At 44.5% G+C, this 22,851-nt stretch overlaps 1 protein-coding gene across 1 annotated transcript in view; it reads left to right on the top strand.

Annotated features, from left to right (window-relative positions):
* Positions 1–2,701: 2,701 nt before the first annotated feature.
* RAD51 (RAD51 recombinase) overlaps positions 2,702–22,851 on the top strand; it is a 35,744-nt gene continuing 15,594 nt past the window's right edge. The window contains exons 1-5 of the mRNA XM_002825304.5: positions 2,702–2,821; positions 5,857–5,945; positions 8,163–8,300; positions 13,293–13,410; positions 16,153–16,244. Of these exons, the coding sequence (XP_002825350.1) occupies positions 5,859–5,945; positions 8,163–8,300; positions 13,293–13,410; positions 16,153–16,244 (435 nt within the window). The 5' untranslated portion in view covers positions 2,702–2,821; positions 5,857–5,858. The remainder of the gene's footprint in view (positions 2,822–5,856; positions 5,946–8,162; positions 8,301–13,292; positions 13,411–16,152; positions 16,245–22,851) is intronic.

Below are 22,851 nucleotides of genomic sequence, written 5' to 3' on the forward strand. Positions count from 1 at the left end.
TCTTCAATGCCACAAGGTAATAGTATGAGGATTAACTAAAAACTTTGTCAACTTTAAAGCACTCCACAAATATAAAGTAGTAATAAGGCCATTGCAATGGTTCACACCTGTAATTCCAACACTTTGGGAGGCCAAGGTGGGAGGATTACTTGAGGCCAGGAGTTCAAGGTCAACTTGAACAGAGCGAGATGCTGTCTCAAAAATAAAAAAATAAGGCCGGGCGCGGTGGTTCACACCTGTAATCCCAGCACTTTGGGAGGCCAAGGTAGGCGGATCACCTGAGGTCAGGACTTCGAGGCCAGCCTGGCCAACATGCTGAAACCCTGTCTCTACTAAAAATACAAAAAATTAGCTGGGCGTGGTGGCAGGCGCCTGTAATCCCAGTTACTTGGGAGGTTGAGGCAGGGAGACTCGCTTGAATCCGGGAGGTGGGGTTGCAGTGAGCTGATATCACGTCCCTGCACTCCAGCCTGGGCAACAGAGCAAGACTCCATCTAAAATAAATAAATAAATAAATAAATAAATAAATAAATAAATAATAAAAATAAAAATAAATTAGTAAGTGGAGGGAAAATAGATCTAACCAAATGACTTTTCTTAAAAACTTAAATGATTTCTTCAGTACCTAGAGACCAAAGCTCCTTACCTTTTTTTTTTTTTTTTTTCGGATGGAGTCTTGCTCTGTTGCTCAGGCTGGAGTGCAGTGGCGTGATCTCGGCTCACCGCAACCTCCACCTCCCGGGTTCAAGCAATTCTCTGCCTCAGCCTCCCAAAGAGCTGGGATTACAGGCATGCGCCACCACGCCCGGCTAATTTTTGTAGTTTTAGTAGAGATGGGGTTTTGCCATCTTGGCCAGGCTGGTCTTGAACTCTTGACCTCGTGATCCGCCCACCTTGGCCTCCCAAAGTGCTGGGATTACAGGCTTGAGCCACCGCGCCTAGCCTCTCCTTACATGTTTTGTTGTTGTCGCTTGTTTTTTGGGACAAGGTCTCACTCTGTAGCCCAGGCTGGAGTGCAGTGGCCCATCATAGCTCACTGCAACCTTGACGTCCTGAGCTCAAGCAGTCCTCCCACCTCAGCCTCCGGGATAGCTGAGACCACAGGCACAAGCCACCACGCCCAGCTTATTATTTTTTTTTTGAGATATGGGGTCCCACTATCTTGCCCAGGCTGGTCTCCAACTCCTGAGCTCAAGCGATCCTCCCCCACCTTGGCTTCCCAAAGTGCTGGGATTACAGGTGTGAGCCACCGTGCAGGCCTTATATGATCTTAAGCCTCTTCACATCCTGAACTAAATGTAACCTTCCAGTTTCGGCACTTGCTCTGGCACTTTTCCTCCCTCGCCAGATAATACTAATCTTTAATCCTGTAGTTCGTTTCCACGCCCATACTACCCTATTTGCTTATTAATGTCTTCCACTTCGCCCAAGAAACCCTACTCAGCTAGCTTGTGGTGGTGTTTTGACACAGTTTCGCTCTGTCGCCCAGGCTGGAGTACGGCGGCGAGATCTTGGTTCGCTGCAACCTCCTCCTGGGTTCAAGCGATTCTCGTGCCTCAGCCTTTCGAGTAGCTGAGATTACAGGCATGTGCCACAAAACCTGGCTAATTTTTGTATTTTTTACTAAAGACGAGGTTTCACCATGTTGGCCAGGTTTATCTCCAACTCCTAACCTCAGGTGATCCGCCTGCCTTGGCCTCCTAAACTACTGGGATTACCGGCGTGAACCACCGCGCCCGGCCCTACTCAGCCTTTAAAACCGGAATCACGGGTCAAAACTTTCTGATAAACCACGATACGGTTTACGTTATGAAATTCAATGCCCCCTTCCTCTGAAGTCCTGCAAATCTCCAGTAAAGCACCACAGATTGACGAATATTCCACCCATTTCCCTCTCCCCTACGCTAGCTCCATTTCCCACTTCTATCCATCTTCTCGAGCTTCCTCAGCTCCTCCACCTCCATGAGGCCTGGAAAGCACCTGGCTCCAGGAATGTGAGTCGGAGGCTCAGAGCGACCAGAAGTGCCAAAAGCTGACATTCAAATACTGCCGAAACAAACCACAAGAGCGCTAAGGCCCCCGCTAATAGTCCAGCTGGGATGGTGAGAACTCGCGGACCCGCCAGCTGTGCATGCCGGGAGATGTAGTCCCGGGCCGACGCATTACCTCTTGGGAGTTGTGGTCTTCGATCAGGTAAACAGAAGACGGCCAACTCGGATAAGTCTTCCCCCACCGCCCCCTGAAACCCCTCGCCCCACCCGCGAGGGACTGGGGTAGGAGTAGGGGCGTTGCCGTGGTTGGCCTCGAACTCCTAGGCTCAGACGATACTCTCGCCTCAGCCTCCCGAGCAGCTGGGACTACACGCGAGAGCCACCGCCCCCGGCATAAAGTTTGAATTAGTCCTTACGCAAAAAGGGAAGAGGGCAGTCTGTAAACTCGCGCAGGATCAAGCTCTCGAGCTCCCGTCTTGGGTTAGCGCGCAGGGCGGAAGCGAGGAGAAGGCGGACCCGGGAGGCGGGGATACGTTACGCCGACGCGGGCGTGACCCTGGGTGAGAGGGTTTGGCGGGAATTCTGAAAGTCGCCGGCGGAGCGCGCGCAGCGGCCAGAGACCGAGCCCTAAGGAGAGTGCGGCGCTTCCCGAGGCGTGCAGCTGGGAGCTGAAACTCATCTGGGTTGTGCGCAGAAGGCTGGGGCAAGCGAGTAGAGAAGTGGAGCGTAAGCCAGGGGCGTTGGGGGCCGCGCGGGTCGGGCGCGTGCCACGCCCGCGGGGTGAAGTCGGAGCGCGCGGCCTGCTGGAGTGGGGAGCGCTGCGGACCGAGGTGAGTGTGTGAGGCGCAGGCTGGGCCCTCCAGAGCCGCGGCTCGTCCTCGCCCACCTGGGTCCTGGCCGGTCCAGTGCTCAGCGGCAGGTGGGGCCTCGACGCGCAGTGTGAAATCCGGAGGTGGCAGGGCGTGTCCGCGCCCGACCGACCCTCAGCTGCTGGGGCGAAAACACAAGTGGACCCCAGTCTTTAGAACTAGGGGAGAAACATTAGAGCCTTTATAGGCAACACCTATTTTATGGGTTCGGGCGAGAAGTCCGAGATCAGAGCGGTGTAGCCACAGCTGTTTAATATCACAGCCAGGGCTTCCGGATTCCTGGTCTGTCTTTCCATTACACCCTGCTTAGAAAGTACCAATCTCCAATTGCCAAAACAGTATTTTCGTCATCTAATGCGGAAAACCATTCACATGTTGCCTAGAGAATGATCTGAAGTGAGGTTTGGTTTTCTTAAAACTTTTTTTTCAGATGGAGTCTCGCTCTTCCGCCCAGGCTGGAGTGTAGTGGCACGATCTCGGCCCACTGCGACCTCCGCCCCCCGGATTCAAGCGATTCTCCTACCTCAGCCTCCCGAGGAGCTGGGATTACAGGCCCCCGCCACCACGCCGCCCGGCTGATATTTGTATTTTTAGTAGAGACGGGGTTTCACCATGTTGGTCAGGCTGGTCTCGAACTTCTGACCTCAGGTTATCCACCCGCCTCTCCCTCCCAAAGTGCTCGGATTACAGGCGTGAGCCACAGCGCCTGGCCTCTGTTTTTTTTTTTTTTTTTTTTTAAACTTCTAAAGCGAAATGTAATATACATGTAGAAAAATTCACATTCACAACTGTATACAACTCCTTGAATTATTATAAAATATACTGGCCGGGCGTAGTGTCTCACGTCTGTAGTCCCAGCACTTTGGGACGTGGAGGTGGGGGGACGATTGAGCCCAAGAGTTCGAGAACAGCCTGGTCAAGATAGTGAGACCCGCATCTCTACAAATAGGAAAAATTAGTCAGGCATGGTGGCGTGCACCTGTAGGCCCAGCTATTCAGGAGGCTGAGAAGGGAGGATCTAGCCTGGGAGGTATAAGCTGCAGTGAGCCGTGATCAGGCCACTGCACTCCAACCTGGGCGATAGAGCAAGACAAAATGAATATACACCTACGTAATCACCACTTAATAGAATCGTCCTCAGAAGCCTTCCTTGTGTAGTATTTAATATTTTCCCCTCTTTTTACAGTGGTAACTGCTATACTGATTTCTAATGAGATGAACTAATGTTGCTTGTTTTTGAATTTTTTATAAAAATACATCAGGAGTGTTGAGTGTTTCGTTGTTTCACATGCTTGCCAACACGATATTTTTCAGCCTTTTAAATTTTAACTATTCTGCTGGTTACACAGTAATGTCTCAATGTGATTTTAATTTTCCTGATTACTAATGATGTTGGACATTTGTTCATATGTTTTTGCCCATTTTGATATCTTCTGTGATGTGCTTGTTCAAATCTCTTGCCTGTTTTTCTATTGAATTATCTTTTTCTTACTGATGTGAAGTTCTTTATATACTGGTTATCAGCCCTCAGTTATGTTTGTGCTAAATGTTTTCTCCTCTACTGTGGTTTGACTTGTCACTCTCTTAGTGGTGTCCTTTGATGAATAGAAGTGATGAATTTATTTTTTTATTATTATTTATTTATTTTTCCTTTTGAGACAGAGTTTCGCTCTTGTTGCCCAGGCTGGAGTGCAATGGCACGATCTTGGCTCACCGCAACCTCCGCCTCCCGGGTTCAAGCGATTCTCCTGCCTCAGCCTCCCGAGGAGCTGGGATTACAGGCATGTGCCACCATGCCCAGCTAATTTTGTATTTTTCTTTAGTAGAGACAGGATTTCTCCATGTTGGTCAGGCTGGTCTTGAACTCCTGAACTCAAGTGATTTGCCCACCTGGGCCTCCCAAAGTGCTGGGATTACAGGTGTGAGCCACAGTGCCCAGTAGAAGTGCTGAATTTAAATGTAGTTCAGTTTTCAGTCTTTTCCTTTTTGGCTAGTGCGTTATGTGTCCAGTTTCAAGAAATCTTTTTCTGTCCCAAGGTTGTGAAAATAATAAGTTTTACTTTGTTTTTGACAGATGATTGTACATATTTATGAGGTTCAAGATGATATTTCAATACATATATACATTGTATAATGAATGATCAAATCAGGGTAATCAGCATATCCATCAATTCAGTTAAACACTTGTCATTTCTCTTTGTGATGAGAACATTCAAAATACTCTCTTCTGGCTATTTTGAAGTATACATTACATTACTGTTTACTGTAGTCACCCTACTGTGAAATAGAACCCTAGAACTTATTCCTCCTATCTAACTGAAACTTTATGCCTGTTGACCAACCTCTCTCCTTCCTGCCGCCCCCTGCAACGACTGTGTTCTCCTCAGTCTCTGGTTACCACTCTTCTATTTGTTCCTTGTATGAGATGAACCTTTTTTTTTTTTGGAGACGCAGTCTCGCTCTGTCATGAGGCTGGAGTACAGTGGCGTGATCTCGGCTCACTGCGATCTCTGTCTTCCGGGTTGAAGCCATTCTCCTGCCTCAGCCTCCCGAGTAGCTGGGACTACAGGTGTGTGCCACCACACCCTGCTAATATTTGTATTTTTAGTAGGGACGGGGTTTCGCATGTTGGCCGGGATGGTCTCGATCTCCCGACCTGGTGATCCGCCCGCCTTGGCCTCCCAAAGTGCTGGGATTAATTACAGGCATGAGCCACCGCACCCCGCCAAGATCAACTTTTTTAGATTCTACATATGAGTGAGATCATGCAGTATTTGTCTGCAAACACATTTATAATGTATAATGGGGTATATAAAAATAAGTAAAACTTGGTCCCTACACTGAAGGAATATAAAGCAGGAGAACAGAGGCACGATAAGAGAATAGCCTTGCCTCTTCCTAAAGTCTTTTTGATACGACTAGCTAGATAGAAGATGGGGAGAGAGATGCACCTTATTTCTCTAGTGTTTATACTGATAAGCATTTGTATTTTTCAGTAATGGCAATGCAGATGCAGCTTGAAGCAAATGCAGATACTTCAGTGGAAGAAGAAAGCTTTGGCCCACAACCCATTTCACGGTTAGAGGTATGTGGTTAGTTGCTAATTTTGGAATTATATACTAGATTCTTCTACCTAGTGGAAGGTATTACAACCTTTACATAAAATATAGGTTTACTACCAAGGTCAAGACCCAAATTAGACTTTTCAGAAGTGTTGTCAGTAATCCTGTGGAAAGGGTGCAGATCATTGCTAAATATGTCTGGCAGGGCCTCTTCCTTTGTCAACAATTCTCTTCCTACTTTATCATTTTTATTTCTGAGAGTTGGACTGTCAGAAACTAAGGCCTAGGATCCCATGGTGGAATCTCTGTGCTGTTTTTTTTGTTTGCTTGTTTGTTTTTGATGGAGTTTTGCTCTTGTTGCCCAGGCTGGAGTGCAATGGCGTGATCTTGGCTCACCGCAACGTCTGCCTCCCAGGTTCAAGCAATTCTCCTGCCTCAGCCTCCCAAGTAGCTGGAATTACAGGCATGAGCCACCACGCCCGGCTAATTTTATATTTTTAGTAGAGACAGGGTTTCTCCATGTTGGTCAGGCTAGTCTCGAACTCCTGACTTCAGGTGATCCACCCTCTTCGGCCTCCCAAAGTGCTGGGATTACAGGCATGAGCCACTGCGCCCAGCCTGTGCTGTTTTTTGGTTTGTTTTTTAAGAAATGGGTCTTAACTGTGTTGACCAGGTTGGTCTTGAACTCCTGGCCTCAAGCAATCCACCTGCCTCAGCGTCCCAAACTGCTAGGATTACAGGCATGAGCCACCATGCCTGGTCAAAGCATCCTGTGCTATTTGCACTAAGTATGAAAGTGCTGTTCGGGGAATTATAGTGGCCTGGACCAGTTATGCAAGGAAGACAGGGAAGCACCTTCTCTCCATTGACCTAGATTTGTGCTGTCAGCTGTCATTGGCAGAGAGAAGGGTGTGATGGTGTTATGGTATAAGAGACAAGCTCCAATTCAGGATTCTGCACAAGAACATTAAGCACCAGAGCCGAGGCCTTACACTATTTCTGTCCATTGTATAGAGACTGCCCTGTGAGTGCAGCTGATTTGGGCTAAGTAGGAGGAAAGCAGAGAAAGACTTGATTCTTCTGTCTCTTTTTTTCATATTTCCCATCTCTGACTAATCTTCAAGACTCTAGAAGTTAGGAGTGCAAAAGGCTAATTAAAAAAAAAAAAGACTCTAGAAGTTACTTAAATGGATTTGTGATAAACATTTGAAAGTTCAGAGTCATAATTTCTGGTGCCATGAGCATCCTTATACTCATACATGCATATTGCTTAAATATTAATAGCAGACATGGCTTATGTTGGCAAACTAATCTCTCCCCTCTTCTAAATTCTCCTAACCCCTGAATACACCCACATTCACCTACTAACTCATGTTTTCCCAGAAGTCATGGTTTTGGTGGCTAATGAAACCAAAGCTGACTTGAATATAGGAAGAAAGAGGTGTCTTTGAGTGGTTTGTTTTGAGAAGAGGTATAAAAGTCCCTGACAAAAAGTAGTTTTCCTCACTGTTAATGTCAGTTGTTAGAGCAGAGCTTTCCGGTCATTGTTCAACAAAAAGAGTATTGATAGGCCAAGATAGTGCTCTTTACATTCTGAGCAGCCTTATCTATTTACCCTACCATAGTGTAAAAATACCGTTTTTTATGTGTGCTTGATGTGGAAAGTGTTGAGCAACACTGTCTTAAAGTGGTCCTGTAGGGCCCAAGGTCTCAGAGGATAATTTAGGGTCACAAAAAAAGGTTGGGAGTTACTTTTTAATTCCAATTGCTAATAGGAGTTCTTTTTAATGTACATGGCATCATGCTAGTTTAAAATTATTGATTTTGATAATGAAAAGGTTGTTAATTTGTTATTAAGTACCTCATATATAGGGCTCATTTTTCAGCTTTTGCATATAATGCAGTAGGCTCTCTGTATCTCCGGATTCTGTGTCAGCAGATTCAACAAACTACGTATCAAAAATTCAATCAACTACATATCAGAAAAAAAGTAAACAGGAGGATGTACATAGGTTATACGCAGGTAATACGCCATTTTATATAAGGGACTTGAGCATTGTTGGATTTTGTTATCTGCTAGGGGTCCTGGAACCAACTTCCCATCTCCCCACCCCAGGATTTCAAGGGACAGTTGTATTACAAGTCTTCAAGCACCTCTGTGAAGTATGTAGGACACATAACATCTGTGTTAGATTAGAGAACTAAAGCTTAAATTTATCCATGGTTTTCTTCATTTGCAGCAGTGTGGCATAAATGCCAACGATGTGAAGAAATTGGAAGAAGCTGGATTCCATACTGTGGAGGCTGTTGCCTATGCACCAAAGAAGGAGCTAATAAATATTAAGGGAATTAGTGAAGCCAAAGCTGATAAAATTCTGGTAAGTACTGCTTACTTAACCTAGGGAGGCATTAGTGGGAATAGTACAAAAGGGAATGCAGTGAAAGACTTCTTCCTTCTCTCTCTCATTCTTGTCATCTCATTATCCTTTCCAGGGGTGACTGTTACCTGTTTCTTTTCTTCTTTTCTTTTCTTTTCTTTTTTGGAGACGGGTTCTCGCTCTGTCACACAGGGTGGAGTGCAGTGGTGCCATCTCAGCTCACTGCAACCTTCACCTCCCAAACTCAAGCGATCCTCCCACCTCAGCCTCCCAAGTAGCTGGGACTACACTACAGGCACATGCCGCCAGGGTAGTCTCGAACTCCTGAGCTCAGGCGATTCACCTACCTCAGCCTCCCAAAGTGCTGGGATTATAGGTGTGAGCTACTGTGCCTGGCCTATTTATTTTTCTAGCTTCATATAGTTCTTTAACATACATACTTCCCCATGGTTACATTTTGTTTTATGAACCTAGTCCTTCAGTGTTTATATAGTTACACAGTTTTATTGCCTTTACCCTTGAAGTTTTATATAGTATAAAGCAGAATTTTTTTTTTTTTTTTTTTTTTTTTTTTGAGACGGAGTCTCACTCTGTTGCCAGGCTGGAGTGCAGTAGCATGATCTTGGTCTACTGTAACCTCCGCCTCTCAGGTTCAAGTGATTCTCCTGCCTCAGCCTCCCGAGTAGTTGGGACTACAGGTATGTGCCACCACACCCAGCTAATTTTTGTATTTTTATTAGAGACAGGGTTTCACCATGTTGGCCAGGATGGTCTTGATCTGACCTTGTGATCTGCCCACCTCAGCCTCCTAAAGTGCTGGGGCCACCGCACCCCACTGCAAATATTTATTTATAAAATTGTATTTTCACGTATCGATTACTGTTAGTGTTAGATAAATTTATTGGATTACTCAAATGAATATTTGTTGAAGTGGTTGCTTAATTGGAAATAAGGGTTCTGAGTCCCTAACAGTACTTTTGTTAAAAGATTGTCATATTGACTAAGCCAGTAGGGGTCCCTAAAGTCTTTCTGTTTTCGCTTTTTGGGCATCAGTTTTTGTGAATGAACAAATGCTGACGGGATCTTTTCTTTTTGCCTTGTGAGATCTTGGTTTCAGAAATCAAGTCACTTCTCTGTTTCTATGAACACAAAAATGCAAACCTAGAATACATGATTTGAGATGCAATATGGTATAGACTTATGTGTCTTTACTTTTCAATATTTTATGTTCTTCGTTTCTGGCCAGTAAAGATTATGATTGTATTGTTTGTTTTTTTTTTTGTTTTTTTTGTTTCTTTTTTTTGTTTTTTTTGTTTTTGAGGCAGAGTGTCTCGCCCTGTCACCCAGGCTGGAGCACAGTGGTGCAATTTTGGCTCTGCTCACTGCAACCTCTGCCTCCCGGGTTCAAGTGATTCTCCTGCCTCAGCCTACCGAGTAGCTGGGATTACAGGCTCCCACCACCATACTTGGCTAATTTTTGTATTTTCAGTTGAGACAGGGTTTCACCATGTTGCCCAGGCTGGTCTCAAACTCCTGGCCTCAAGCAATCTGCCCACCTCAGCCTCCCAGAGTGCTGAAATTACAGGCACTAGCCACTGCGCCCACCTTTTTTTTTTTTTTTTTTAAGAAAAAAAAAAAAAAGTCTCACTCTGTTGCCCAGGCTGGAGTGCAGTGGCATGATCAAAGCTCACTGCAGCTTCAAACTCCTGGGCTCAAGGAATTCTCCTCAGCCTCTTGAGTAGCTGGGACTACAGGCACATGCCACTAGCCTGACCATTTCTACCAGTTTCATCTTTGCTAATACCTTCTCCTGTTTTTCACCAAAGGAAGTAGTCTGTATTCCTTGAGCTCCCATGGCTTGTTAGTACTTCTCATATTACCCATCACATTTACTTGTACTATAGTTATTTTGTATAGTTTATCTTCCTGATTAAGTTATAAGCTCTGTGGAGGCAAGGATCAGCTCTTCTTTTTCTCCATATCCTTCAGAGTCCCAGGGACTATGTTTCATACAGAGTAAGTGTCTAGTACATGTTAGTTGCACTGAAATGACAGTGAGTATATGAATTGGCCAGGCTGGTCTCAAAATCCTGGCCTCAGGTAATCCGCCCATCTCAGTATCCCAAAGTGCTGGGATTACAGGCGTGAGCCACTGCACCTGGCCCTGCAGTGAATTTTTAAATGAAATACTAAGTATATAGAAAAGTTTAGAGAATAAACTTTCATTGATTTTTCAGCTGTTTGTTGATTTTTGTTCTTCATGGGAAGTTTTAAAATTATAAAAGTTTAATCTTTTTACTTTCTATGGGTCTATTTAGATTTTCTTCTTGAGTGAGTTTTGGTAGTTTATTTTTCTAAGAATTTGCTTATTTCATCTAAGTTACCTAACTTGTTGACATAGAGTTGCTCACAGGGTTTCCTTATACTACTTTTTATTTACATAAAGTCAGTAGTAATGTCCCCTCTTTCATTCTTGATTTTAGTAATTTGAGTCTTTTCTCTTTTTTTCTCGGGCAATGCAGCTAAAAGTTTGTCAATTTTGTTGATGTTTTCAAAGAACCAGCTTTTGGTTTCATTGATTTTTCTCTATTATTCTGTCCTCTACTTAATAGTTTCTACCCTAACCTGTATTATTTCCATCCTTCTGCTTGCTTTGTTTTGTTTGCTTTTCTTTGGAAGGTTAGGTTATGATTTATCTTTTTTATTTTTAGAGACAGAGTCTTGTTCTGTCACTTATGTTGGAGTGCAGTGGTGCGATCATAGCTCACTGCAGCCTCCAACTCCTGGCTCAAACAAACCTTCTGCCTCAGCCTCCCAGGTAACTAGGACTACAGGCACGCCCCACCATGCCCTGCTATTTATTTTATTTTATTTTATTTTATGTTATTCTATTTTATTTTATTTTTGAGACGGAGTCTCCCTCTGTGCCCAGGCTGGAGTGCAGTGGCGTGATCTCTGCTCACTGCAACCTCTGCCTCTTGGGTTCAAGCGATTCTCCTGCCTCAGCCTCCTGAGTGGCACGTGCCACCACGCCCAGCTAATTTTTAGTAGAGACAGGGTTTCACCGTGTTAGCCAGGATGGTCTTGATCTCCTGACCTCATGATCTGCCTGCCTCGGTCTCCCAAAGTGCTGGGATTACAGTCGTGAGCCACCGCGCCAGGCCTTTTTTTTTTTTTTTTTCTCTCTGATGGAGTCTCACTCTGTTGCCCAGGCTGGAGTGCAGTGGTGTGATCTTGGCTCACTGCAACCTCTGCTGCCCGGGTTCAAGCAGTTCTCCTGTTTCAGCCTTCTGAGTAGCTGGGACTATGGGCGCACGCCACCACGCCCAGCTAATTTTTGTATTTTTAGTAGAGATGGGGTTTCACCATATTGGGCAGGCTGGTCTTGAACTCCTGACTTCGTGATCTGCCCACCTCACCCTCCCAAAGTGCTGGGATTCAGGCGTGAGCCACCATGCCCAGCCATGCCCTACTAATTTTTTTTTTTTTTTTTTTTTTTGAGACGGAATCTTGCTCTGTCTCTCAGGCTGGAGTGCAGTGGTGCAATCTCGGCTCACTGCAACCTCCGCCTCCCAGATTCAAGTGATTCTTCCACCTCAGCCTCCCGAGTAGCTGGGACTACAGGCGCGTGCCACCACGCCCGGCTAATTTTTGTATTTTTAGTAGAGAGGAGGTTTCACCATGTTGGTCAGGCTGGTCTTGAACTCCTGACCTTGTGATCTGCCCACCTCAGCCTCCCAAAGTTCTGGGATTACAGAGGTGAGCCACCACACCCAGCCACCCTGCTAATTTTAAAACATTTTTAGAGCCAAGGTCCTGCTTTGTTACTCAGGCTGGTCTCAAACTCCTGACTTCCAGCAGTCCTCCCACCTCAGCCTCCCAAAGTGCTGGGATTACAGGCGTGAGCCACCGCACCCAGCCTTCTTTTCTAATATAGCTGTTTATAGCTATGAATTTCTCTCTAAGCACTGCTTTTGTTGGAGACCATAAGTTTTGGTATATCTTCATTTTCATTCATTGCAAAAACATTTTCTGATTTCCCTTGTCATTTCTTCTTTGACTTGTTGCTTATTTAGGAGTGTGTTGCTTTATTTTTGCATATTTGTGAATGCACTTTTTAATTTTAGAATCAACCCATAGTGCTATTATAGAACACTTATCTGTAATTACAAAATAGAATGTGAATGTTCTCAGCCAGACAATATGAAAGAAAAGGTACAGCTGATAGAGGTGGGGAAGTAGCCATGGAGAGAGAAAAGATTGAAGGGCAAATGTCCTCATTTTTACGAAGTAGGAAGTTAAGGGATACAGTCTGCGGTTGATGGAGCAGGAAATGAAGATGTACTGTATTGTCATTTTTGTCATAAATTTGGTAAAACACATATGTATGGATCTATAATAGTTTTTTGTTTTGTTTTGTTTTGCTTTTTGAGACAGAGTCTCGCTCTGTCGCCCAGGCTGGAGTACAGTGGCGCGATCTCGGCTCACTGCAAGCTCCGCCTCCTGGGTTCATGCCTTTCTTCTGCCTCAGCCTCCCGAGTAGCTGGGACTACAGGCACCCGCCACCATACCCGGCTAATTTTTTGTATTTTTTTAGTAGAGATGGGGTTTCACTGCGTTAGCCAGGATGGTCTCAATCTCCTGACCTTGTGGTCCGCCCACCTTGGCCTTCCAAAGTGCTGGGATTACAGGCGTGAGCCACCGCAGCCGGCCGGATCTATAATAGTTTTTAAAACTATATTAATATATTAACTTGAATTGGTGATTTAAAAATTGATCTTCATGGAATCTCTGAATTAGATTATCCTTTTTTATGACTTTCTAAAGAGAAATCATCCTGGTAATTTTATTAGATATTTTCTCTTCCCATTTCACACCTTGTTTTACGAATATTTCTTTTTTCTCTCTCTCTCTATATATGTATTTTTGCCATCAAGATCACTGTGGTAAGGAATATTATTTTGTTGATTTAACATTTCTTCTTTTTCCCAGGCTGAGGCAGCTAAATTAGTTCCAATGGGTTTCACCACTGCAACTGAATTCCACCAAAGGCGGTCAGAGATCATACAGATTACTACTGGCTCCAAAGAGCTTGACAAACTACTTCAAGGTGTAGTAATCCTTTATCCTGTGTTGTGAACTCTAGTTAGGAAAGCTTCCAGGTTATAAAACAAAACTGAAATATTTGCGTAGCATTTCCTTGTTAGATAATGATAAAAGAGATAGAGGAAGGCCAGGTGCAGTGGCTTATGCCTGTAATCTCAGCACTTTGGGAGGCCGAGGTGGGCAGATCACCTGAGGTTGGGAGTTCGAGACCAGCCCAGCCAACATGGAGAAACCTATTAAAGATACAAAATTAGCTGGGCATGGTGGCACGTGCCTGTAATGCCTGTAGGTGCACATGCCTACTCAGGAGGCAGAGGCAGGAGAATCACTTGAACCTGGAAGACGGAGGTTGCTGTGAGCCAAGATTGTGCCACTGCACTCCAGCCTGGGTGACGAGCAAAACTCTGTCTCAGAAAAAAAGAGAGATAAAGGAAGTATCCACATTGAAGAGGTAAGGCTGCTGCAAGGTAGGACCTTATTTATAAAATACTAAACTTATCTGCAAATTAAATAATTTAGTCTCCATTTAATATTGCGTTAAGAGAGTAAGCTCCTTTTGCTTAAGGAAGTAACTATAATTATAACCTACTCTACCACAAGGTTGAAAACCTAATGACTGGTTAAAACATTCCATGTTTGAATACTACTCATTGTGTACACACTAATCTTCAGGACTTCAGGGAAAACTATAAAGCTTTTGACCTTATTATTTATTTTTCGAGACAGGGTCTCACTCTGTCACCCAGGCTGGAGTGCAGTGGCATGGTCTCAGCTCACTGCAACCTCTGCTTCCTGGGCTCAAGTGATCTTCTAGCCTCAGTCTCCCCAAGCTAGGACTATGGTCATTTACCACCTGGCTAATTTTTTTTTTTTTTTTTTTTTTTTTTTGAGACGGGGCCTCACTCACTATGTTGCCCAGGCTGGTCTCAAAATCCTGAGCTCAAGCCATCCTCCTGCCTCTGCCTCCCAAAGTGCTGGAATTATAGGCTTGAGCCACCTTGCCTGGCCCAATGTCAGTTTTCTTTCCCTTTTTTTTGAGACAGAGTCTCACTCTGTTACCCAGGCCAGAGTGCAGTGGCATAATCTCAGCTCACTGCAACCTCCACCTCCTGGGTTCAAGTGATTCTCCTGCCTCAGCCTCCCAAGTAGCTGGGACTACAGGCGAGTGCCACCATGCCCAGCTAATTTTTGTATTTTTAGTAGAGATGAGGTTTCACCATGTTGGCTAGGTTGGTCTCGAACTCCTGACCTCAGAGATCTACGCGTCTCAGCCTCCCAGAGTGCTGGGCTTACAGGCGTGAGCCACCATGCCTGGCCCCCAATGTCAGTTTTCTAATATCAGTGCTATACTATCATTATGCAAGATGTTAACACTGCAGAAGGCTAGGTGCATAGAAACTTCGTATGGTTTTTATTGTTGGTTTGCTTGTTCGTTTTTTAAAGAGAGAGTCTTGCTCTGTTGCCCAGGCTAGAATGCAGTGGCACGATCTCAGCTCACTGCAACCATTGACTCCCAGGTTCGAGCAGTTCTCCTGCCTCAGTCTCCTGAGTAGCTGCAATGACAGGCACCTGCCACCGTGCCTGGCTAATTTTTGTATCTTTAGTAGAGACGGGATTTCACCATCTTGGCCAGGCTGGTCTCAAACTCCTGACCTCCTGATCCATCCAACTCGGCCTCCCAAAGTGCTGGGATTACAGGCGTGAGCCACCGCGCCCAGCTTTTTTTTTTTTTTTTTTTTTTGAGATGGGTCTTGCTCTGTCACCCTGGCTGGAGTGCAATGGTGTGATCTTGGCTCACTGCCACTTCTGCCCCCGGGTTCAAGCGATTCTTCTGCCTCCGCCTTCTGAGTAGCTGGGACTACAAGCATGCACCACCATGCCCGGCTAATTTTTGTATTTTTAGTAGAGACAGGGTTTCACCATATTGTGCCCAGCCTTTTTTTTTTTTTTTTTTTTTTTTGGAGGAGTCTCACTTTGTCACCCAGGCTGGAGTGCAGTGGCGTGATCTCGGCTCACTGCAGCTTCCACCTCCCAGGTTCAAGTGATTCTCCTGCTTCAGCCTGCTAGTAGCTGGGATTACAGGCGCCCATCACCAGTTCCAGCTAATTTTTGTATTTTTAGTAGAGATGAGGTTTCACCATGTTGGCCAGGCTGGTCTCGAGCTCCTGACCTCAGGTGATCGGACCACCTCGGCCTCCCAAAGTGCTGGGATTACAGGTGTGAGCCACCGCACCTGGCCTTATTTGCAGCTATCTATAAATCTATAATTATTTCAAAATACTTTTGGTTGGTTGGTTGGTTGGTTGGTTGGTTGGTTGGTTTTGAAACAGGGTCTCACTGTGTCACCTAGGCTAGAGTGCAGTGGCATGATCTCGGCTCACTGCAACTTCTGCCTCCCAGGCTCAAGTGATCCTCTCACCTTAGCTCCTGAGTAGCTGGGACTACGGGCATCCGCCACCATGCCCGGCTAATTTTTGTAGAGACAGGGCTTCACCATGTTGCCCAGGCTGGTCTCGAACTCCTGAACTCAAGCAATCCACCCACCTAAGCTTCCTAAAGTGCTGGGATTACAGGCATGTGTCACCACGGCTAGCCTCAAAATACATTTTTGAAAAATTATCGCTTGTTGGAAATTGAATTTTTAACTTATATAAACATCTTTCTGATGAGCTCCAAGAACATTTCTATGACTACAGTTACTACATGTTTGTATTATGCTAAGAGGTATTTCTTATCGCTCTTTTAGGTGGAATTGAGACTGGATCTATCACAGAAATGTTTGGAGAATTCCGAACTGGGAAGACCCAGATCTGTCATACGCTAGCTGTCACCTGCCAGGTGAGCTGTTGGGGCTATAGCTAATCAAATAAGCAGGCATTACTTCATTCCTGCGGTTTGCAAGTATCTGTTAGGATGGCCATAAAAGGCACTTTCTCTGTCCTCAAGAATCTTATAGCTGTTAATAGTTAGAAGATAGACTCCTTTCAGAATTCTTCCATGTCATAGAAACTTCCAAATCATTGATCTCCTGTCAGATACGTTAATTTCAAATACTTTCCTACCAGGCCTTTCCTGGCTTTACTTGCTACATTTTTTTTTTTTTTTTGAGGCAGAGTCTCGCTGTGTTGCCCAGGCTGAAGTACAGCTCAGCCTGGGCGTGATCTCAGCTCATTGCAACCTCCTCTTTGGTTCAAGTGATTCTTCTTCATCAGCCTCCCGAGTACCTGGGATTACAGGCGCCCACTAGCATGCCCGGCTAATTTTTGTGTTTTTAGTAGAGGGGGTTTCACCATGTTGGCCAGGCTCCTCTTGAACTCCTGACCTCAAGTGATCCACCCACCTTGGCCTCCCAAGTGCTAGAATTATAGGCGTGAGCCACTGCGCCCAGCCCTCCATCTTCTTCATTAGTCTAGATTTTATGATTCATCATTAAAGTAATTCTCTTGCAAACAGCCTCAGTTTACATACCCACTTGAAGAGATGCCAACCTTATCTTTTCAGTGTCTGTACCCAAGTAGCTGATTATACTGGAGAAAAATCATATCATACAGCTGACTGACTTCACTTTAAATTCAAGATGACAGGCCAGGCACGGTGGCTCACGCCTGTAATCCCAGTACTTCGAGAGGCCGAGGCAGGTGGATCACTTCAGATCAAGAGTTCGGCCAGGCGCGGTGGCTCACGCCTGTAATCCCAGCACTTTGGGAGGCCAAGGCAGGTGGATCACAAGGTCAGGAGATTGAGACCATCCTAGCTAACACAGTGAAACCGCATCTCTACTAAAAATACAAAAAATTAGCCGGGTGTGGTGTTGGGTGCCTGTAGTCCCAGCTACTCGGGAGGCTGAGGCAGGAGAATGGTGTGAACCCAGGAGGCGCAGCTTGCAGTGAGCCGAGATTGCACCACTGCACTCCAGTCCAACCTGGGCGACAGATCGAGACTCTGTCTCAAAAAAAAAAAAAAAAAAAAGGTCAGAAGTTCAAGACCGCCTGGCCAACATGGTGAAACCCCGTCTCTACTAAAAATACAAAAATTAGCTGGGCGTGTTGGCACGTGCCTGTAATCCCAGCTACTTGGGAGGCTGAGACAGGAGAATCGCTTGAACCCAGGGTGGCAGAGGTTGCAGTGAGCTGAGATCGCGCCATTGCATTCCAGCCTGGTCAAAGAAGCGAGACTCTGTCTCAAAAAAAAAAAAAAAAAAAAGGGAAAAAAATTCAAGATGACAAAACTTTAGATTAACATTCAAGACTTCTTGGCAAGTCTACTTTCTCCATTTAGGTGTACTTTCCCACTGAGTTAAACAGGCATCTCATATCTCATACTTCGTCTTCTGTTATCAGAACTTTATGCTCCTCTTCAACTCTCATTCTTAGCCAAAAACCTAACCTGCTCTTTGCATCAAATCTACATTTGTGCCCATCTTTTCTTATCTCAGGTTACAATTGAGAAAGTGTCCCTTTTCTTCTCAAAGGCCCATTCTATCAATATGATTTGGTTACCATCTCCTGCCACCTTCTCAAGGACTCCTTCCATTTTCTCTTGTACCTCTCTATGAGATTATCCTCATCAGTATACAAATATGCCTAGTGTCTCCTCCATTAGGAAAAACCTTCCCTGGACCCCTTCAGTTTCTTTTTCCTTTACTTATGCTCCCATTGGTGGGAAGATTTGGAAATAGACACAGTGGGTTAAATAATTGCCCAGTACGTTGTATTTAAGTAGGAAATACTGGACTCAAACCAGACTTCAGAGATGATGTTCTTAAAACTTCATAAGAGGCCAGCATGGTGGTTCATGCCTGTAATCCCAGTACTTTGGGAAGCCAAAGTGGGAGGATTGCTTGAGACCAGGAATTTGAGACCAGCCTGGGCAACATAGTGAGACCCTGTTTCTGAGATGCCATTTCTAAAAACAAACAAACAACAAACAATTAAAAATATTAGCCCAGCATGATGGTGTGTACCTGTGGTCCTAGCTACTCAGGAGGCTGAGGTGGTAGAATCTCTTGAGCCCAGGAGGTCAAGCCTCCAGTGACTGGGATCATGTCACTGCATGTTTTCTGCTGTATTGCTAGTGCCTAAGGCAGTGTTTGGCTCTCAGTAAACAATAAATGCTTGAATGAGTGGAGATAATAGATGTCCAAAAACATGCCTGATATATAAAATGAATGTCATAGAGGAAATGGGTTAGCTGTTTAAGGAATAGAAAGGGGTAATTTCATCCTAGAGTGATCATGGAATACTTAATGGAGAAAAGATTTTGGACCAGACTTCTGAAAAATGCTAAATTTGGGAAGGAAGGAAATTAAAAGCATTTAACTGTACAGAATGGGATGAACGGAGGATGGGAAGGCATAAGTTAGAAGGAAAAGACAATAAATAAGCAAGGTCATTTAACTGGTTTAGAGTTTGTATAGAAAAGTTGTAGGAGATGACCCTTAAAAAGATACATCAAACTGGTCATGATAGCTCACACCTGTAATCCCAGCACTTTGGGAGGCCATGGTGGGTGGATCGCTTGAGCTCAGGAGTTTGAGACCAGCCTGGGCAACATGGCAAGACCCTATCTCTACAAATAATATAAAAATTAGCCAGACGTGGTGGGCTCTGCCTGTAGTGCCAGCTACTTGGGAGGTGGAGGTGGGAGAATCGCTTGAGCCCAGGAGGCCAAGGTTGCCATGAGCCAAGATTGTACCACTGCTCTGCAGCCTGGGCAACAGAGCAAGATTTTGTCTCCATCTCAAAAAAAAAAAATTAAGATCCTATTTCAGAAGGTTAAGAAGTTTAAACTTGATTTTGTGAAGAGTAAGCATTAGCTGGTCAGGAAACTAAGATAGTGACAATAAAGAGACATAGGGAAAAGATGTTGTAAAGGGCAGCACTTAATGGCTGACAATAAAAAATACACCTCAGCCCAACAATGTATTACAGTAACTTAGTAAACCTAAAAAGTGTTTGAGAGGGGAAGACAATTTTCTGGAAACATGTTTTGTTGGAAACATGAGTACAAGTTTAGAGATGACAGGTTTGAGGTGACAAACCCCGAGTGAAAATTTCTAGCATTGAGAGATGTGGAACTAAGTCACAGAGAGAAGTAAAAATGGAATCTGGAAATGAAAGATCCATGAGAAAGGGAGGGAGTAGGATATAGAAGAGAAAGCTAACAAACTCTCATCTTTTCTGCAACTTCAGGCAGTGTAATGGGGAGCCATTTTTCCTTGTCTAAGTTAGTCTTAATGTTCTCTGGCTTTAAGGATGTGCTGCATGAGTGGCCAGTCCACAAAGTATCCTTGAACCTGGCCCATGCCCATGGACCAACTCTTCTGTTATAATCTTTTGAAGCTTTATTATAATTTTAGTTATTTTGAAGAACATGGCATTATTTTAATCTAGATAGATTATACCCACTTCTGCCATGGACACAACTTACTGTTGGAGATCAAAACAACTGAAACAAAATCTGCCTTATATCAATGTTACAGAAGAGGCTTCCTAGTGTTTTTCTATCCTCGGGACTCAACTCTATTGAGTTTTTTTTTTTTTTTTTTTGAGAAGGAGTCTCACTCTGTTGCCCAGGCTGGAGTGCAGTAGTGCGATCTTGGCTTACTACAACCTCTGCCTCCCAGGTTCAAGCCATTCTCCTGCCTCAGCCTCCCGAATAGCTGGGATTACAGGCATGATGGCCACCACACCCAGCTAATTTTTATATTTTTAGTAGAGACAAGGTTTCACCATGTTGGCCAGGCTGGTCTCAAACTCCTGACCTCAAGTTAATCTGCCCGCCTCGGCCTCCCAAAGTGCTGAGATTACAGGCGTGAGCCACCGTGCCTGGCCCAAGTTTATTTAAATTTAACGTCAAGTAACCTAGCTTGATAGTCTCCCATTTTTCTTATTTTCCTTTTTTTTTTTTTTTTTTTTTTAATTTTTTTTATTTGAGACAGAGTCTCTGTCGCCTAGGCAGGAGTGCAATGGTGCAATCTTGGCTCACTGCAAACTCCACCTCCTGGGTTCAAGCAGTTCTCCAGCCTCAGCCTCCCAAACTGGGATTACAGGTGCCTGCCACCACACCCAGCTAATTTTTTGTATTTTTAGTAGAGACAAGGTCTCGCTATGTTGGCCAGGCTGGTTGGTCTTGAACTCCTGACCTCAGGTGATCCACCCGCCTCAGCCTCCCAAAGTGCTGGGATTACAGGCGTGAGCCACCGTGCCCGGCTTTTTGTTGTGATTTTAATTGTTTCTTTATTGCTCCACTGATATTTTTGTGGACCAAAATGTTACTTTTTTTTTTTTGTCGCCCTGGCTGGAGTGCAGTGGCGCCGTCTCTGCTCACTGCAAGCTCTGCCTCCCAGGTTCACGCCATTCTCCTGCCTCAGCCTCCCGAGTAGCTGGGACAACAGGCGCCCGCCACCACGCCTGGCTAATTTTTTGTATTTTTAGCAGAGACGGGGTTTCACCGTATTAGCCAGGATGGTCTCGATCTCCTGACTTTGTGATCCGCCCACCTTGGCCTCTCAAAATGCTGGGATTACAGGTGTGAGCCACCGCGCCTGGCCGGCTACCATATGTCTTATGAGACAGCCAAGCTAGCATGTCAGTATCGAGTAGACCTAGTCCATTGTTAACTCTCCTCAGAAATAAATTCTTTTTTTTTTTTTTTTTTTTTTTTGAGATTGGGTCTATGTTGCCCCGGCTGTTCTTGAACTCCTGAGCGCAAGCAATCCTCCCACCTCAGCCTCCCACATAGCTGGGATTACAGGCAAATGCCTCTGCACCCAGATCCTCATAATCATTAGGAAGAAAGAGCTGAGGGGGAGGGGTGGAGGAGGATGCTTAGGAGACCTTTTATGATAATAAAGGAGGAAACATTGAGAAGAGGAAGAGTAAGTTATAGAAACTATAGCTATTGCCCGAGCTCCATTAGAAATTTGATAGCTAAAGGGAATTAGGGCTGTTTAAAATGTCGCTCTTACATCCGTCATTTGACATGATGTGTGACCTTTTTAAATAGAAATGTTTTCCCATGTTTTGACAGGGATTTATGTAGAATAAGTATTTAGACTACAGTACATAATATCTATAGTTGCCATGGCAACTCTGCATAGCATGCTGACACTCCAAAGTTGTACAAATAGAATCCTAGCCTGAGAATGTTTATTAAGTAGTCAGATAATGTCTGTCAACAATAAACTAAAGCAAAATTCTCAAGTAAACATAGCCTGTTAAAATAACATTTGCAGATGGCTGAACAACTATATAGATCGTTGATTTTTTTTTTAAAGAGAAAGAATGCTAATTAATTAATAGAAAAGATTACATTTCATCAGCCTAAGAGCTGGAACCAGGGATATAGAGAGGATGTTAGAATATTACTTAAATCTAAATATTATCTACTCTCATTTGTTTTCTCAATTTAATGAAGTAAAACCCCATTGTATGTTAGATCTCTCTCTAATAGAAAAGTCATAAAGTTGAGAGCTACAGTTAGGTTACAAAATGAATTAGCCCATGCTTGTTCAAAGTACTACAGTAATTTCAAAATTCTGGGCCGGGCATGGTGGCTTATGCTTGTAATTCCAGCACTTTGGGAGGCTGAGGCCGGAGGATTGCTTGAACCCAGGAGTTCCAGACGAGACTGGGGAATATGGCGAGACCCCATCTCAATTAAAAAATAAAAACAGTTCTGAGAAGACAATTTAACATAAGTACCAATTTTAAAAGCACATACCCAGGCGGGCATGGTGGCTCACGCCTGTAATCCCAGCACTTTGGGAGTCTGAGGCAGATGGATCACAAGGTCAGGAGTTCAAGAACAGCCTGGCCATGATGGTGCAACCCCGTCTCTACTAAAAATACAAAAATTAGCCAGGCGTGGGGGTGGGCGCCTGTAATCCCAGCTACTTGGGAGGCTGAGGCAGAGAATTGCTTGAACCCGGGAAGTGGAGGTTGCAGTGAGCCGAGATCGTGCCACTGCACTCCAGCCTGGGCAACAGAGTAAGACTCTGTCTCAAAAAAAAACAAAAAACAAAAAACCACAAAACAAAAAAATCACATAGCCTTTGACAGAAAATTTGTCTTACAGAACATTTCACATATACGCAAAGATAAATGTACAAATAATTTATACCAAAGCATCATTAAAATGGTAAAAGTTAGAAACATATTGCATCACTATAAAATGAGAAGTGTTAAATTATGGTCCTAAGCAGTTATTAAGAAGAGCTAACCTGATGATATCCCAATCCAGTAACAGAAGATGGCTATGATGGCACTGGGAGGGCAAGGTGGAAAGGGCCAAATAAGCTGGAGAACAGACCATGCAATCCATCCCCATGGATTTACCTTGGGAGATTTACCTTGGGAGATTTACCTTGGGATTTACCTTGGGAGCTTGTCCACTATCCTGTTGTCAGTCTACCTACCTATTCCCAATCATCTGTGGCCTTTCC

The sequence above is a fragment of the Pongo abelii genome, chromosome 16 (assembly GCF_028885655.2).
Source record: "Pongo abelii isolate AG06213 chromosome 16, NHGRI_mPonAbe1-v2.0_pri, whole genome shotgun sequence".
NCBI lineage: Eukaryota > Metazoa > Chordata > Mammalia > Primates > Hominidae > Pongo > Pongo abelii.